Source organism: Panthera pardus, unplaced genomic scaffold, assembly GCF_024362965.1.
Source record: "Panthera pardus isolate Hobbes unplaced genomic scaffold, ASM2436296v1 HiC_scaffold_2, whole genome shotgun sequence".
NCBI lineage: Eukaryota > Metazoa > Chordata > Mammalia > Carnivora > Felidae > Panthera > Panthera pardus.
In genome coordinates this window covers 49,989,831-50,008,588 of record NW_026526765.1, presented here as the reverse complement: position 1 = coordinate 50,008,588, position 18,758 = coordinate 49,989,831, and the positions used below count along the sequence as shown (strand labels likewise).

Genomic DNA, 18,758 nt, shown 5'->3' with positions numbered 1-18,758 from the left:
TATCTTGGAATTGTTCTTTCCTGTTTTGCTGAGAAATAATTCTCAGCCAGTTACTCAACAACGAAAAAGGCTATTTTGAGTACCTACTATGTTCCCAGAACCTTTGAGGATGTAGGAGAAGCTGAGGACCATTTCCATCCTGTCAACAGCGGAGACAGGGTGAAAATTGCACATAACAACAATTACGGAGAAACCATAAGCAGTAGTCGGGAGGGACAGTTGTGGTTGTACAATGGTGACCATCAGTGAGAAACACTTGCCACTTCTTGGGCCTATTTCTTAACTTGCCTGAAACTCATCTTCTACATTTGTGAGCCAGCTAATGCCCATCCCTGCCCCTAATGCTGCTGGACAGAAATCACTGAAGGAGCCTTGCACAACACTTGGCACAGAGTTAGATGACAGCAAAAGGCCACTGTTGCAGAAGCCACTGTCAAGGTCACCACTGTCCTCCATTTAGGTGTGAGCTAGAAGTGCTACTGGCTCTCAGAGAGGACAGTAATACTGAAGACTTGACCTTTTTACCCAGAATTCTGCAACATGTTTCCATTAATGTTTTAAAATACTGGGTACTCTCCTTTACCTACCATGTAGGTGGGACTTTTGATCCTGCAAGAGGCTTTTATAAAAACTAACTTAGAGAATTGTTCTCTCCCATACTCTTCTTCTGGGCTTCCAGAAATTTCAGACTGCCTCTTTGGAGGTTTGTATCCACCTCCCTGCACCTTCCACAACCCTCCCTTTATCTGCAAAAGTGCTCCTCTTTCCTGTTTCTTTCTTTCTTTCTTTCTTTCTTTCTTTCTTTCTTTCTTTCTTTCTTTCTTTCTTTCTCATTTATTTATTTATAAGTTTATTTTTGAGAGAGAGAGAGAGAGAGAGAGACAGACAGAGCACAACCAGGAAAGGGGCAGAGAGAGAGGGAGACAGAGAATTGGATTCAGGCTCCAGGCTCTGAGCTGTCAGTGACAGAGCCCGGCGTGGGGCTTGACGCGGAGCTCGAACTCACAAGCTGTGAGATCATGACCTGAGCTGAAGTTGGAGCCTTAACCGACTGAGCCACCCAGACACCCCTCCTCTCTCCTGTTTCTTACACTTCTGTGGAGGACAGGCCCCGTCCACTTGCCCTGGGTGTGCGCTCCATCTCTCACCACAAGGGTGCTTCACCTGGCCGACCAGCACAGGACGCCTGGGCTCTAGTTCTCTGAGTCTGGAAAGAGACGATGCTCACACCAGCAGCTTGGAAGGAGCATGGTCACTGCTGCCTCATGTCTTTGGTGTGCTGGCAGCCTCTCCTGGGGCCTTGCAGAGACTGTGTGTATTTTTTCGTCAGGATGCCACACTTAAAAATTAGCTTTTCTGATTATAATATTAATGCACTCTTATTGTTGAGAGGTTAGAGAATTCAAAGAGGTACGCAGAGAAAAATAAAATTACCTATAACTTTGCAATCTAGTGGTAACTTCTCTGGACACTTTGATGATTTTCCTTTCAGTCTTTTTTCCACGCAAATGTATATCTACTTCTTATATGATTACATGTAATACATATTGCACAAGAACTGGTATTATTATACTTTTGATATTTAGTAATTTTTTCTCATAATAAAAGTAATACCTGTGAATGTAAAAATTTATTTATTCCAGAATTATTTACATGATTATTTCCTGTGCAAGTGCATACACAGATAAACACACAAAATGCACACACACACACACACACACACACACACACACACACACACGATTGATGGTGGGGGGGAGAGAGAGAGAAGACGAATCACATAGAATGTCATCAGTCCAGAAATAAACACTGTTAACATTTAGCGTTGTTCTTTTGTTGGTTACTTTTTTAGTGTTACTTTCTTAACCTTTTTTTCTTTCCTTTCATCTTATTCCTTCTCACAGGAGTCACAGACCTTCAGACATCCTCTTCTATTTTGCTGCTTAGATGAAATCTGAGCAGTGGTCTCATGCAGGGACCTGAGTGCTGAGCCAGTTGGATAACTCATTTTAAGAGCAATTTAGTTAGGGAATGAGAGTTAAATATTATCAGGTTAAGAACAGTGAATGCCTATGGATGGGGATTACTATGCCTAATGGACTCAAGCCTCCTGTAGAATTCTGGCCTAATTTATGTTAAGTATTTATTCCAGAAATATTTTGGAAATATCCTGTAGGTAAAGCATTAAGTTGGATACTTTAGAAGATACAAATATGAATTAGACCTTGTCACCAATCTCAGGAACTATCTGATGAGAAAAAGATGGGTAAGAAAATACTTATGGCACAGAGTAAAATCAGATATTAAGTGTTATAGTATAAGTGTCATAATGATATAGATTCTTATAAATTTTTAATTATATAAATTATATATAACTCATAATTATATAAAGGTGCAGATAACTCTGTCTCTGAATTTTAAGATCAGGTAAAACTTATTAGAAGAGAGAATATATGGTCTCAGAGAATAAGCAGAATATCAGTAGGGGAATGTTTAGGCAATGAGTAACACGAACAAAGCAAAGGTGCTAGGCAAGGCTGTGATGTGTTCCTGTGTCCACATGCCCTACCCCCAGGATGTGGAAAGGCAAAGTGGGAAGCAGCACTAGAAAGGGAAATTGGCTGTCAGGCCTTGTAGTGCCTGAATATTTTGCCAAGGAGTTTGGATTATATACTGCATGTAAAGGTGGCACAAGCATTTGAGTAAGGGAACAACATGATGAGGTTGTATTTGAAGAAGAGAATTCTGACAGAAAAAGTGGAAATAGAGAGAGACCATTTAAAAGACAATTATACCATTATAATGGTGTAAGAAATGGTGACAACCAGAGCAGAAGAAAGTGGTGAAGCAAAGAGCCAGTGGAGTTCATTGGAAGAAAAATCGAAATGAGTAAAAGAAATATTGAAGGGAGAAGAAATAAAGAAGATTTACGTTTTCTATTTTGGGTGATCCAAAGGATAGCATTCCCTTAACTGAGAGGGGGAACATGGGAGCAAAAAATACACTTATAAGTAGCAAGATGATAAATTTAGCTTGTGTCACATTGAAACTGAGGTGGCAATAAGACATGTTGGGGAGATTCTGTTACTCTGTTGCTAATAAAAGTTTGGTGCTTGGCCAAAGAGATCAAAGCTACAGGTGTAGATTTAGAAGTGAGTTTAGCTGAGGTGGTTGAGCCAATGAATGAACTCAAGAAATCTTAAGTAAGTAAAAAGAGAAGGAAACGTAGAACAAAATTTGTAAAATTTCAATAGTTAATAAGTTGGCAGAAAGGAAAAGTTAGCAACTGAGGAAACCAATGAATAAGAGAAGAACTCTAGAAAACACTTATTTACAAGCACAAGATACTGGTTTTCTTCCTAGTGTTTCAAATAATATTCGTTAAGCTTGCTTGACCTTCATCTGTTCTCATCCGGAATATATATCCTGCAGGGATGAGTTTTAAAAGATAGTGAATGTGCAAAGGCTTTGTAAACCATCAGACAGGCATGTCTTAGGTCTTACAATTAGTGTCACAGAAGTGAGGAAAGTAGAGACTTCCAACAAGAGAGAAAGTTGTGTCCGATGCTAGAGTTTCATAAAAATATTTATTTTTAGCTCAACTCGTTTGGTTTGCAATTTAAGGAAGTTAAGTCAAGAGTGAATCTGTTCTCTAATCACTTAGAACAGCATTTCCCAAAGTATGGAGCATGTGTCTCTGGTTGTACAGGAGACAACGTTGGATTTGACACAGACATCGAGCAGAACTGAATTACATAGTGAGAAAGTTATTATTATTATTTTTTGTCTTTTAATCCTTCAGATTTATGTTAAGGGAAAACATCTCAGTTGGGGCAAATAAGTCTGTAATATCTAATGCAGGCTAGTCTCCCCTTTCAATAAACTCCTTCAGGTTGTCATCATTATTTAGCTAGAATATCATATTAACTTCAAAATTACCTTCCATAATACCTTCTTATTTGGGCCGGGATACCAGTTTTCCAGGTGGGGTAGTGATACAGAGTTTCCTTTTAAAATAAGCTATTTTAAACAAAAAATTAATTGACTTTTAAAATATTAAGTGCTTAATTGTATAGGTGGTATACAGAAATGGCAAAACTGAGAGATTGGTATTCCAATGATGGGAGTTTGGAAACTTTAGGTTTATCAGAGCCCTTCCTCCTTCTGTTGCTTGGAGTGGCTGCCTTAGTTCAACCATGTGAGAACAATGTGGGAAATTATCCATCCTGGGATGGTGGTGGGGTGGTGGTGGTTGTCTTGGGCTCTAGACTTCCAGATCTAGACCCTGTTCTTCCCCTAAGATGTTGGGTCAATTTTTGAAGCCAGTAGATTTTTCTAGACATTTGTGTCTTTAGCTGTTAAAATGAGAATGCTAGTTTTAAATGATTACTAGCATTCCTTCCAGCAATAAAGTCTATGATTCTTTGAGTGATTAGTAAATAAGCCTATGCTTTCAAACTGATGGAGGTTAGAAAAAATGTTTTTCCCCTGTAAACCATCAATATCATGTGTCAATGCCAGAGGCTGTTTGCAGACTAACATCCACGGCAAGGAAAACATCAACAAATTCATTCTTCAATGATAATTCATACTCTACCTCATTTGTGAAGGATAGTTATTTCAGGAAGGAATCTCTGGTTTAGTTAGGGCAATTGATTAAAGTTGAAAGTGAAATCATAAATGAAAGTCTGTGTCAATTTCCTGAGCCTACTGCTTAATGCCAACACCTCACTCTTAAGTCAGTAGTTTCACTGCAGTCCTATGTAATCAATTCAGAAAGCCCATGAATTTGGTTCCTTGGCGTAGCAGCTCATAATTTATAAGTCCTTATACTTAAAAAAGATGTTTCTATTCATCTATTTATTAATATCTTTCCATCTTTTAAAATTTATTTCCCCTGAAAGGGAGGGCAGGTGAAGTGTTTTCTAACTGGCTGAAAGTTCTAAGTATTCTTGTGAATTAGTGTAACTCTACATCCCAAGTAACTCTTAAAAATGGAAGCATACCACCTGTTTGGAATATAACAATATGGCGACTTCCATAATCAAAAACATAGCCAAGGACCAGGGAGCAAGTGAAAAATGAATATAGCATGGGGATAGAAAAAAACACCCACACAGTCTTGGAATCTGAAAAAAATGAGTTTGTTACTTCCTTTAACGATGAATCATAGAGACAAAATTTTGTCTCTATGATTAGGTAGGAAGTGTTTGTTGCTGCCATCTTTTGCACTGCATCAGTGTCAGGTTTTGCTCTAACTTGTGCTAACAAGGGTTATCTTTGGGCAAGCAACTTAGTCATTTTAGGGTTGTGTTTGCACATCTGAAAAAAAAGGGATAATGATAACAATAATTTGGTCATTATTCTGACCAAATTAGTGTCTGCATGTAAGTTCCTCAGCAGTGTAGTAGATACCTCCTAGATACCCACCAAGTGTTGATTCCCAGCCTTGCAGAAACGCTATTGACTAGTTGAGATTCAACATGCACTTGATTTTGAAAGTTCATCTTTTACTGCCCTTCAGAGGCTCTTTCCTTCTTCTATTCTCTATACATTAGTAACCTTGATTTCCTGATTTTGATGCTTAGAGATTAGAAGAGCAGATTAGAAGGTGTAAAGGACACCAGGAGAAAAAAGACAAGAAACTGAACAAAATAGAAATAATTTAAAAATCACAGCTATCCAGGGCCATTTAGTGAGGGGAAAACAGCCCCTCATGCCTCAGTAGTCACTCACTAGGCTTCTGTATTTTACAGCCAGATATGATATGAAGTATTCCAAATGATGATCTTGATTTACCAAGATTAAATTCAAGTGTATATACTCTGCTGATTTTAGAAAAAATACAATGACTTCGAAAGAAATTAAATATAAAAAGGACAAAATTTTAAGTAAATAATTTTTTGTATGTTTTTCCGATTGAAACTTTAGTCATTCAAAACTCTTAGCCATAGATATGAACTAGGTCTCTAGGCGTTCCACAGAAGCATGATCTTACTGAAATATCTTCTCTGTGTCTTCAGCAAATAAACCAGGGCTTCACACATTCTGTGGAAAAGGATAGGCATTTCTTTTTCTTTTCTTTCTTTTTTTTTTTTTAAGTTTATTTATTTTGAGAGAGAGAGCATGAGTGGGAGAGGGGCAGAGAGAGAGAGAGAAAGAACCCCAAGCAGGCTCCATGCTGTTAGCACAGAGCCCTATGTGGGCTCGATATCACAAACTGCAAGGTCGTGACCTGAGCAGAGATCAAGAGTCTGATGCTTATCTGACTGAGCCACCCAGGTGCCCTGGAGTAGACATTTCTAAATACTAAGTTAAAATGATTTTTATGCAGATAGCCTTTGTTTGTGTTTCAAGAATGAGCATTTGACAGAAATTACTTGTGGACTTTCACAGTAGCAACTTTCTCAGATTCTTTTCCCTAGGACTTGGTGTTAGGACGGTTTACCCGGGTGGGACCCAGGGGCTGACACCTTGATTCTTATAGTGTCACATGTGGTTCTTTCATAGTGTTACCTGTAATTCTCTGGGAAAAAAAAATTGAATTTGGTCTGGTTTGCACATTAAAACAAAAGCATTTTCTAAGTTATCCCCATAACATAAGTTAGTACAAACTCAAGCAATAATCCATTATATACTGACTCAGTACCAAAAATATTGAATCAAATGAACCTGATATGAATCAAGAAGTGGGGAGATGCAGATACCACAGAGAGCGAACATGTAGAATCCAGCACCATCAGAGGTCAACCAGTCAAATACCAGAGCTGGATTTTTCAAAGAACCAGATAATGCCAGTTTTATGGCCATTAATAACATTTCAGTTATATAAGCAAAGATAAGAGCAATAAAAAAATAAATTCTGCTTCTCAGTGTAATCTGATTGCCAGCAGGGTTCAGAAATGAACTTTCTCATTGTGCACGTGGCATTGCATTATAGACCAGTGATCATTCTGCAGCCCCCTCCCCAAACTTCCATTTCCCTTTTATGGACAGTCCTTAGTTCTGCCAGATCTCTAAGCTATTCCAGGGAGGCAGATTCTTTGGTTTCCCCTTAAAAGCTCTTTGATTGTGCCTCTGGTAGTTAATGCACCAAATGGTCTTTAGGGGTATTTCATACGTGTGCTCTGCAGCTAATCAGAGTGCCTTGGCCCACTGATTTCCTACTTCTGTGTTTTCCACATGTTTAAGGGCTTAGTTCAAACACCAGGCCCACCCACTTCTGGAGAGGCATGGTAGAGCTCAGCTCTGATTTGGGTCTCTGCCTCAAACAGAGATTTTCCAAAGGATATCCTGTAGTGGATGAATCATTCCATTAGGCCATGTTCACTTTTCAAACCAGGAAGCAGAGTGCCTGTTCTGTAGGGAAACTCAGATAAAGTTGTTGTGGCTGTGCTCAGAGCGCTTATAAATATTGTTGTCAGTGTCTTTGATACAGGTTCCATCAAGATAGTATGTAAACACTGACAGGTTAATTATGTGTTTTAAAGCTATGTTTATTGAGAGCTGATAGGAAGGCTGTGAAATGAGTCCTTTACATATTGCAGTGACAGTTTTCTCCCCCATGTCTTCCCTAGCTGATTACTCCTCATGCCATCCGTGTGCAGACCCCTCCTCGGCACATCCCTGGTGTTGTAGAAGTCACTTTGTCCTACAAGTCGAAACAGTTCTGCAAAGGGACACCAGGAAGATTCATTTACACAGGTAAGAACCACTGCAGATGGTGGACACAGAGCTTTTCCTTGGCCTTGTGAGTGTTTTACTTTATCTTACATGTATACGTGTGCATTTTATTTTAAAATCTAGTTTCCAAGACCCTCTTTCTTTGTCCATTTCACCATATATATGATTACACGTCTTGCTGTTATTATTATTATTGTTGTTATCATCATTATTTAAGATTTCATCTGGGTGTTCATGTTGAACGACAGGATCAGTAGAAATAAGTGGTTGGATACCTGAAGAAGCAGCATGAGAAATAAGAAAGGGGGAAGAAGTTCTAGACAATTCTCAGTCTATCTGGATGTTAAGCCATCTGTGTTGTGGTTTATTTGCTTTATGGAGTTAGGGATGTGCTTTAGTGCAGTACAACTTTCTTCTAGCCTGGTCATCGCATTTGTGTTAAAGAGAATTGGTAGTTTTCGTATTCCATTCTGAGTTGGCACTTTCTTCTCCTGTAAACTGCATTTTGCCCTCCCCAAACAGTCTTTGCACATGGACCTGCCTTGTGGTAAGAAGCTAGGGTTGCAGAGTGAATGTGAATTGATCACCCAACAGATGGAGAGAAACAGGCAGGTTCCCTGGGGAAATGCAAGTATGCAGCCTAAGGGTCCAGTGTGTACTTTAGGAGAGCCTCAGATTACAATGTGCTAGCCAAACACCCACGGATCTTTCTATAATTCAGATGCTGGTTCAGTAGCTCTGGGTGGGACCTGAGACCCTGCATTTATTACAAGCTCCTAAGTGAGGCTGGTGATCTTGGTCCAGGGACCACACTGAGAGAAGTGACATTCTAGGCCCTCTGCTTTGTATTGTCATTACTGCATAACTGTCTCCAGGAACTTGTCCCATGTTTCCATCTTCATTCAATGGACGACCACAAGGCCTGATTAAGTATAGAGCATAAGTTGCTCTCACACAAAGAGGCTCCAGGACAGTGAAGAGATAACTCTGTTAGCACATCCTAATTATAACCATACAATTAAATGGACAAATTTTATTTTGCTGTAACATTTTACCTCAAAGCATCTTTCCTTTTGTATTTTAGTACTAGGGATAAAACCAACTATGCTTCTTAGTCTCTCTCTCTTTCCTTCTCTCTCAAAATTATAAAAACAATTAATGCATCCTGACCCTTGGAAATGCCTCCCAGCCCTTTAAACAAAATGCAGGTTTGGTGCCTGCCTGACGATTAGTTTTAGTTAATTGAAAATTATAGGATTGACCCAAGAGGAAAATTTTGTTTGCACTCCAATCACTTTTACAAATTAAGGAAAATTACCACAATTTTGTTTAGCTAAGGTTTCACACTGAGTTCAAGAAATTAGCTCAGCCATCCCAACAAAGTCAGCACTTTGTTAGTGAGCACTTGAAAAAATAATAGTCTATCTGGAGTTTTGTGGTGTATACAAACGAAGCATAGAGAAAGCTATGATGCTTTATAGAAGTAGGCCAAGTGTTTTTAATTAGGCTCATTGGTTCAGTGTAAGTTTTGAAGAACAATCAAACTAGCAGATTAGCTGTTTCTTTTAAAGCTAGGATTTCTTGCCATTCATTTTTCCCATGAGAACTTCCACATAGCACTATTTTTTTTTTACAAGCCTCATTATGGGCCTGCAGGAAAAGGACCAATTGAAACTTCTGATACTGTAACATTCCCCACCATCATTCCGATGGATGGGAGTTTTTCACAATGTTCCTCACTGAACTCGGTGTTCTGGAACATATTACAAAACCACAGAGGCCAAATGTTTTCTCTGAGGAGTTTGGACTCTGTTTTTGGCCAAAAACATTTAGGCCTTGCTGGCTGCTTATTTACTCTGCTATTAAGAACAAGAAAAAGGAGAAGAAAAAGAAGAAGAAGAAAATGCTTGTGTGGTAGGAGGTACAAGAGGCAATCAGGCATGATTCCGCTTTGGTGACAACATCCCTGCCCATTAATGGTTCCATTTTGTGGTCAGGTCTCATTTAGAAGAAATTATTTTTAATCAGTGTTCAACAAAATATCCCCTTGAGCCACCTGGCCATAAAAGTTAAAAAAAAAAAATCATCCTCAGTAAATTACTTAAGTTCTCAAAAGAAAATAGCTAGGGACCCATTATGATTTGGAATTTTTTTAACCATTAAAAAAAATTGCCATCAATTTAAGAAATCACATCTTGGAAAACCTGTATCATACGGGAATTAAGATCAAAGATAAAAGCGGCAGATTTGCAAGTCTAGCAAAGTAGTTAAGGATAAGAGAGATAAATCCTTGGTGTGCATGCACATGTGTAAGTGTGCAGGAAATTTAACATATAAAAAAATACTTTTGCTGATTTTGCCTCAAACTGTGGGAAATAGAAAAGCGACTTAGTCTTTTAAGTATTCTAGGAGAGAATTTAACTTCTCTCCATGTTGGAAAATAAAATTTTAAAGAAATTAACACAAAAACTTCCCCACTGATAGAGTTGGCTATTAGCTTGCTGTGACATTACATCATTTCCAGCAGAAGAGAATTTTTTTTAATTGGTGAACTAAACATGGCTTCTTGATTAGCATTAAATGCTGCTACCTAGGGTCACTTGTTCATGGCTGGTGCTGCTGGCCCCTGTGATTTACTCAGTTTACCTCTATCCTTGTTACCACTTACCAACCAAGGCAGAGATGGGTCATAAAACCTTTCTGTTCTTTGTATCAGAACAACCACTCAGGTCAGTGTAAATGTGCAGCAGTCCTTTTCTATCTGCCTGCAGAAGCTCCCACTTCATTTTCTTTAATTTCCATAGCATTTCAAGGTGTGAAACTTGATTTTTTGGATGGGGTAAGCCAACCCTACTGTTTCTTGGTGGAATGGCACTTGGAATTTTTCCCTTAAAAAGTGGGGGATGGGGATATCCTAGGACTGAACCTCACAACCCAAACTTAAGAATTTTTTGCAGTTTTCTGAGTGTGTGAGGGAGTTTGGGTGTGTATATGTTGAAGTCTCTAAGAATCCATAATTGAGCCAGGAACAGCATGGCCTAATCTATGCAAATAAAGGCAGACTTTTGGGGGAGGAGGAAAGGATTTGTCTAAACACAGATTGTCTGCAAGCTGGCTCCACTTATAAGGAGTGTGAACGCTGCTCTCCATCATTGGTTCTTCAGATCAGGGACGCAGGAGGCATTCTTAGTCACCAGATGTGCAGGTCTCTGTGTTTGCCCAATGAGGGAGCAAAGCGAATCCCAAGTTGAGCAGAACAAATAGTACTTCCCAGATCTTATTTATCATGTCCAGTTATTCTTATGTAAGTTCAGGGCAGAGATGACTTTAAATTTTAAATAATGTTTCCTAATAGAAGGAATAGCATTTCCTTCTAATGACAGGACTGTTTTCAAAGCCCTCTAATAGTGTGTGGTCAGTCAGACCTATAGGAAGTAAATCCACGATAAACCTCCACTTCCGTGGAAAGAGGTCTCTCCAGTACCTTTGTTGTTCTTGCAGCTTGTTTTCCTGCTGTTGTTACATCTTTTAAGAGTCTTGGATCTTTTAGAATTGTAATCTCTCCTGCTAAGCTTTAAGTAATCTTGGGAGTTGATAAAGAACTCCAAGGAGGCTTCAGAAGCTTCTTCAAAGTTCTAGAGTTGGTTTTCTTGATAAGAAGTGGCCAAATCCAAATGCAGTTTTACATCATTGCAGTTCTTTCTCCACGGGAAAGGCTCCTATCTTTGGGAAAACAATGACTAGAAGAATAAGCCATCAGGATGTGTCTGATTAGCTCAGGTGTGCACGGAGAGCTGTTGACTGCCAGCTCTGCCAGATGGTGAAAGCCCCAGTGGAATGATCATGTCCCAGCTCAGATTTGGGTTAGGCCACTTCTCAGATCATTCTACCACCAGGTTCTGCCAGTCTAAGGATTATTCACCAAACTTCCTGCCCCTGTAGAAGGACTAACCCACATCCCTGTATATTAGTCTCAGAATTAACTTCGAAATAAAAATTCTTCCTGGAAATACTTCCTGTTTGTACCTCCTGCCCAAAACAGCTTTGCATGTAGGAGGGCCCATTTTGGCTAAATAAGCTCTGTGGAACTTGATGATATGTGCCATGTCTTCCAAGTTTTCCTTTTTTCTCCCTATTCCTTTTGTTTTCTTCTCCTTCCCTTTCTCTTCCTCCGTCCCTTCTCCCCCTGTTCTTTCCTCCTCCCATTCTTTTCTCTCTTACTCCCAAGGAGACAATATGGCCTAGTGATTGGGGGCTTGGTTTCAAGAGGTGGTGGGTTTGGATCGAATGCTCAGCTCTACCACTTACTATGGAGGTTATTTTGGGGACATCATGTGATGGTTCTGAACCACAGTTGCCTCATTTTTACAAGGGAATAATCCCTTACCGGCGTTCGTTTTAGTATCAGGGAAATGTATGTAAAGCACCTTTCGTGAGCTAGTATGAGCACCTAGCCAGATACTAGTAGTTTCCATTAATAAATGATAGCCATTACTATTGTTCATTAATCTTTTCTTTTGTTGCGGAGTCCCTACCATGGTGTAGATATTTTACATATATTTTTTATCTTCACCATCATTTCCTAGAGGGCTAAGAAATGTCCTTTAGGGATTTTAGTAACAAAACTGTAGACATCCATAAATAAAAGAAACAAGTAGCACTAACCAACCACAAATAAAAAGAGCAAAGTATGAATAAGGTAGCAAGAAAAAGAGATTTATAAATATGAATATAACAATTTTGATACAACAAATACTTTCTCGGGAATACCCTCAAACAATAAATATTTTTATAAGGCAGCCCTGACTTATAATGTTCTCTGATGCTGAATTTTCAGGAAAAACACATACCTGTCTTTTTGCTTCCATTCAAATTTCAGCCCTTCCTCTGGAGGCCATAGTAACATGGGTATAGTCTATCACCAGCCCTTTCAAAGGTGTTTAGGCTATAATTGCTTCAACTCCAGGTTCAAAAGGTTCAAGGCCAGAAGGCTCTGTTTCTAGTTCTTGAAACGCTCCTCCACAAATGAAGGCTGCCACCCTGGGGATAAACAAAATTATCAGTTATAGGGCAGAAGTAAAGAGCTTGTACCTAATGCAGCTCATGTTCCGTGGCCTCTTCTTACACTAATTCATTGTCAGATCAGGCTTCCAAAAAGCCACTGTCATAGCTTTACCCTGCAGAGAAGGCTTCCCCTTTTGCCCACTGTATGTGAGATGTGGCCCAACCCCTGTGCTTGACGAAGCTTATGGCTCCCTGTGTACTCAGCTCCACTCAAACCAGTCTCCTCATCAGGCCTCAAGGTCACTTCATATTTAGCAATTCTGGACATGGTAATTCCCCTATAAGATCAGGCTCAGACTCTGTTTCCCCTCTGCAGTATTCTCTGGCCATTTTAGTATAGTGGGCAGAGCACTGGGCTGAGATAGAGGAGGCCTGGCAACACCAGCTCTGCTGCTAACTGGCTCTGAGATGTGGGACAAATTGCTTCCATGCTCCACTTTCCAGTTTCCTCAATGTAAAATGAGTCAATTGCATTAGGAGACTTGATGTTCCCTATGGCTCATCTTGATTGACTAGAAAAGTTTATATCCTTGGATCTCTTTTGTTGCATGTGCTTATTAGACCATTCATTTATTTATTCCCTTCCTTGTGTCTTTAGATCTCTTGTTCTGTTCTTAGGTACACAAATTACAAAAAGTCTACAAGCTCTATGAGAAAAGGATTACCCTTCCCTGATCTTATACTATTTTGTACACTGTGTTGAAGCAACTTGACTCATATCTTACTTGCAATAGATGTTCTCTAATAATTGATTGACATATTGCCAGGATCAATGGGTCCTCATTGATTTTTGTGCTCTGGATGACATGGAATGTAAATAAGAGCTGTTAATTAAGAATCTATCCCCTTTTACTTGAAGTTTTACATGCAGGAGAACACAGTAGTTGGAATTTCTGTTAAAGAAAAAAATAGGGCTGGCTCCATATTATAAATATTCTTCATTTTCTCTCATGTAAAATAGGAATCTTTTAATAGTACCTATATCTGGGAGGGAATGGGTCAGTATATGTAATACAGGGCTAATAGTGCCTGGTACAGTGTGAGTGTTCCCTAAAAGTAAACTCAAAAAGAGAGAAGCAGATAATAGGAATGTTCCTTTTGAAAATCCAAAGAAAAAAAATTTTTTTTGGTATTAAATAAGTGCCATATTTCATCATAATTAAAGAAATTATTTCTTTCTAGTCATTAGAGTAGGAATCAAAAGACCTGGCCTCTAATTATTATTTTAGCACTCCCTGTTGTTCATTCATTCAACTCACAAATATCTCTGGATTGCTTGTTCTATTCTAGGCAATGTTTGAAACAACCTTTGGCAATATTCTAAAACAGTGTTGAGCAAAATAAGATGCAATTCCTGTTCTCATCGGTATTATGGTCTAAGAGGGAATGTAGATACTTATAAGGTTACTATTTCAAATCTGGTAAGTGTCCGGAAAACAGGAACTGAGTTCCAACAAGCATATAACAAGGATATAACAAAGAAACCCCAAATGGTCAGTTAGAGATATTTTTCCTTAGGAAGAGATCAGCTGAGGTTTGAAGGATGATTAAGAGTTAACCTGGCAATAGGTGAAGGGTGGGAGAAGCGTGGGGTTGAGGAAAGAGAATGAGTGTTCCAGCAGAGAGGAACATGTAAGAAGGCATTGAATGAGAGCAAATGTGGCATCTTGGAAGGCTGGAAAATTCCAGTCAGGCTGCAGAACTAAGAGAGAGGAGAACGGTGACAAAAAAGGCTGGAGAAGTGGTCAGGGACAAGCCTATGCAAAGTCTTATAAGTCATAAGGAGAGGAGGACTTCAGTTGCCATCTTAAAAACAATGGGAAGTCCTTGAAGTGTCAGAAATGACAATGGACATGACTAGATTTGCATTTTGGAAAAAACAAAAGCAAAACTCTCTGTCTGGATGGCACTTAGAAAACCAGAATGGATGTTGGGAGACCTGTTAGGAGATCATTGCAGTAGTCTAGGAGGGAGATTTGGTGACTTTGATTTGGGTGGTAATGGGTGGAGATGGAATAAAGTGAGAAAATTCAAGAGGTATTGAGGAGGACATAGACGGGACCTAGAGATGGGTTCGCTGTAGGGGTGAGGGAGAGAGAGAGGGGTTAATGCTACCAGGCTTTTGGCTTCCTCAGCTTAATGGAGGGAGGGGCCTTCCCTCCTTTGGGCATCCCAATGGTCTTGTGAGTATCAGTGAAGGAAAGAATGGGCATGAAAATGTTCTGCAAAGGGTCATATTCTACACATATGTTAATTGTTAGAAAGACAGGCCTAAGCAAACTCAGGAAGAATCAGGGAAAGGAAGGCAAGAATGTGTTTTCTCTTATATCAGATTGTTTTCACTTAGGATTCAGCTGAGAGAGGGCTGTGTAATGAACACTTGACTAGCAGTTCTGCCTTAGCGGTGTCCTAATTGGAAAAGATTCAAGAAGAAAGAAAAATTAACAGGCTGCTCCTGTCCACATGTCTTGAATATTACTCCAAATGAGCCATTTACACACAAAGAAAAGAATTCAAGGCAGAGGGAATATTTATTCTTTTTGCTTTTGCAATCCAGAGGGCAAGTCCCAAGCCTCACTCCTCTGCTGAAGGGAGTTTTTTCACAAAATGTGATTGCTCCTGATCTGATATATCAGGTTCAGGTGATCCTGAACCCTCTGGCATTTGTGAAGTTAAACACTGTTGGTGCCATAATGGGGACAACAGCAACAAGAATCACTAAAAGTACCCATTGTACTTCTGTGACATCTATAAAATGAAAGCCGTTTCTGCAAAGAATAAAGCTGGTCTGAAGGAAGCATATTATTTTGCATATTTTACGTACATACTTTCCAAGAAATATGACCTTTATTTCCTATTTGGAGTGGAGTGTAATCAGGACTTGAGTAGCTAGTGTAACAGGATCATTAAAAGGGATATTTTCACTGACATTAGAGGTCTAAATGGCCACTAGGCCTTATATACAACCTTGGCTTTTTCCTGTCTACCAGAGTTAATAAGTGATAAGGCCGGGAGAGAGATAAATCACAGAAATCCCTGTCCAAAGAAAACATATTGACTACAGCCAGGCAAATAACAGACCATAACCAACGGTCCCATTCATCATTCATGTAATAGGGATATAAAGTATTTCCTACCAATGAAACCATATAGAAGGAAAAGGCAGATAAGCTTCCCCAATCTAAGGCATGTGATTTGGTTATTAAGGGACATGAACTATTTGTCACATGGCTTTAATCTTTAAGATGTGTTGCCATTTCTAAACTATAAATTTCTGGTCAGGGATTAGAAACCTATTAACAATAAAGGTAGGAACTGAGCTTTATATGTATTCTTGCCAACATAATGCAACACTATAAAGTCTTGAACCTCTAATCTATTTAGTATGATATGACATGATTTGGTTTTCAAAGCCAATAAACTATTTTGAGGTTTGCAAGGCTTTTGTTTTTGTTTTTACCCAGCATCATGATAAATTAACCCTTCAGTTTTTTAACTATGCATGTTGAAACTTTCTCTAACATCCTGAGTGGGGGGTGGGGGTGGGTAAGTAAACCACGTTTTGTTTTTGTTTTTTTTTCTTTTTCTCGTTCTCGAAGATTTATTCCAAATGTTTGGTGGAGGATTATTTTCTGTTTTATTCGTCCATGTTTGCAGTGGTGTGGATGCTAGTCTTTCTGTTAGTTGTAAACTAAGTGATGTGGCGCCCACTAGAGCATTAAAATTTGTTTTTCTTTATTGCAATGTCGTACATACTGACTTCAGATAATTTGGGAAGTACCGATAGAAAAATAATTAAGATAATATTAAAATTGCTCACATTTCTACCAGTATAAACATAAACACTCAATAAATGTTAGCTGTTAATATTTCTTAATGGCATATGTCTTTCTTCTTCCTATGCATATATCTGCCTCATTACCAAAATAGGGTGATAACTTACATAATATTAGGTAATTTGTTTTTTCACTTAATATGTAGGAAACAATAAGGTGTTATAAGTTTAAAACAATTTTTAGCCTTTAATAATCATTCCACATCTTAGTAGAATCTTATAATGAGCTATATCTTTATCTTGTTGTAGCATAGATACCTTGAATTTGGGTTCTGATCTTTTTTTGTTCCTGAAAACCTCAGCACAGGTAAATAGTCCTATACGCACATTCTTCGGTGTACACATTGGTGGGGACTCATCAGCCAACCCCAATTAAGTGAGTGGACCTAGCTCTGAGGGCCTCCTATCTCAGAGGCCCCGATGTCTCTGAGGTTGGTTCTAGCTCCCAAACGCACATTCTGCTACAGTGTGGAGTTCTTTGTTTTCAACCTGAACCACCCGAGGGTCGAGGGTCGATGAATTCCATGAATTTTTCCCCTGCCATGTGAAGCAGTACCATACTTTTCATAATAAAAATGGGAACTCATCTAAGAGGCTTAACAATTCTGAAACTGAATCAAGTCCAAAATTATAACAATTAGGTAGGAAATTTAGGCCCCTCCCTGCAACCTCCCTTCCCCAGGATAGCAACATTCCCTGCTAGAGTTTTGAACTCCTCTTTTCTCTCTACTGGTTTTCTGACAGCTTTTCTTCAATTTTATCTTATCATTTCCTCTTTTTCCACACTTTTTTTTTTACACTGTTGTCTCTCTCAATCTTCTTCCTCTAAGTGTTACTGAAATGTAAAACATCTTCCCTTCCCCTCCCCCCCCACCCCCACCCTGAGAATCTGGGTGAGGCCTGCTCTATTATTGGCTCATTTTATAAGAAAACTTAGAAAGGTGAAGTGACTTCCCCAGGGTAATGTAGTTAATAAAAGGAGGAGCCAGAATTTGGACCCTGGTGGAGCCTGCACTGTAAATTTCCTGAGGAGCCAGGTTAGCGCATTCCTTTTTGGAATTACGTGATTCCCTCAAATTTGATTGTTGGTGATGGGAGAGTGTGGGTATTTCTAGAACATGTGAGGACTGACAGGAACTGAAGCTTTCTGTATTTTAAACAAGTCAAATCATTATGAACATAATATACACTCATACAGAAGATCTTAAAAACACAGAGTGAAGTGATCCATTATTCCAATCCTCAGAAATAATCATTATCAATATTTTTAAATCTTTCTTCTAATATTTTTCTTTGTGTCACTCTTATGAATTTTTATCAGAGTAAATCACAACATGCTTTTATAACTTTGCATCCTGCTTTTAATTTAAATTGTAAAATAAACATTTCCTCTGTTAATTCAAATTCTTCCTAAATGCATTTTAGCAGGTATATAATAGTCTGTTTTGTGGCTGCATCATGATTTACTTAGTCATTCCCTTGTGTTGGATAGACACATTTTTTCTTTCATAGAACTTTCACCTTTGTATATGCAAGAGTAGAACATGTTCTTGAATATAAAGCATTCTCCAATTTTCCTAATAAAAAGTTTTTCAGTTTTAGGAACAAATTAAACATGTACATATTTATAGATACTAGTGAATTATCAAATGTCTACTTGTAATATTTCACATATTAATTTAGTAACATTCCTATTTACAATCACAAACATAATTTACAACATTTACAAATATAACTTTTTCTACTTTTAAGTTTACACTTTTATTCAAACTCTTCATAGCCATTTTTGACATCCGCATTTTTGTTTGTTTTTATCAAAACCAGAGCCATTTTAAATCCCATCATATTTGCCTCTAAGTTGTTGGAGACGCAGCTCTTTTTAAATCTGTGCATGATTCTTTCACTGGAAATTTTATCCTAAGCCAAAAGTAACCATTTGCTATATTTAAATCATTTAAGTCTCCAAAGATAACCACTTTCAGCTATGTTTTAAAAACTGATTTTTAAAAGGCTTGTTTTGAGGAACACTTGTCATACTGAAAGGCCAATCTGCTAGGAAAAATTACTAAATATATGTTAATTTTCTATTTCTCCTTTTTGTTTTGACTAACTTCTTTAGGTGACACTATATACATCCCCAAACTGCCATTGCATATGGTTGTTTCATGCCCCAATC

General features: G+C 38.5%; 1 protein-coding gene across 11 annotated transcripts in view; it reads left to right on the top strand.

Moving 5' to 3' along the window:
* Window positions 1-18,758, top strand: part of EBF1 (EBF transcription factor 1) — a 390,438-nt gene that overhangs the window by 302,885 nt on the left and 68,795 nt on the right. For all 11 annotated transcript variants that reach the window (XM_019433724.2, XM_019433720.2, XM_019433723.2 and 8 more), the window contains exon 10: window positions 7,578-7,704. In XM_019433724.2, coding sequence (XP_019289269.1) covers window positions 7,578-7,704 — 127 coding nt within the window. The remainder of the gene's footprint in view (window positions 1-7,577; window positions 7,705-18,758) is intronic.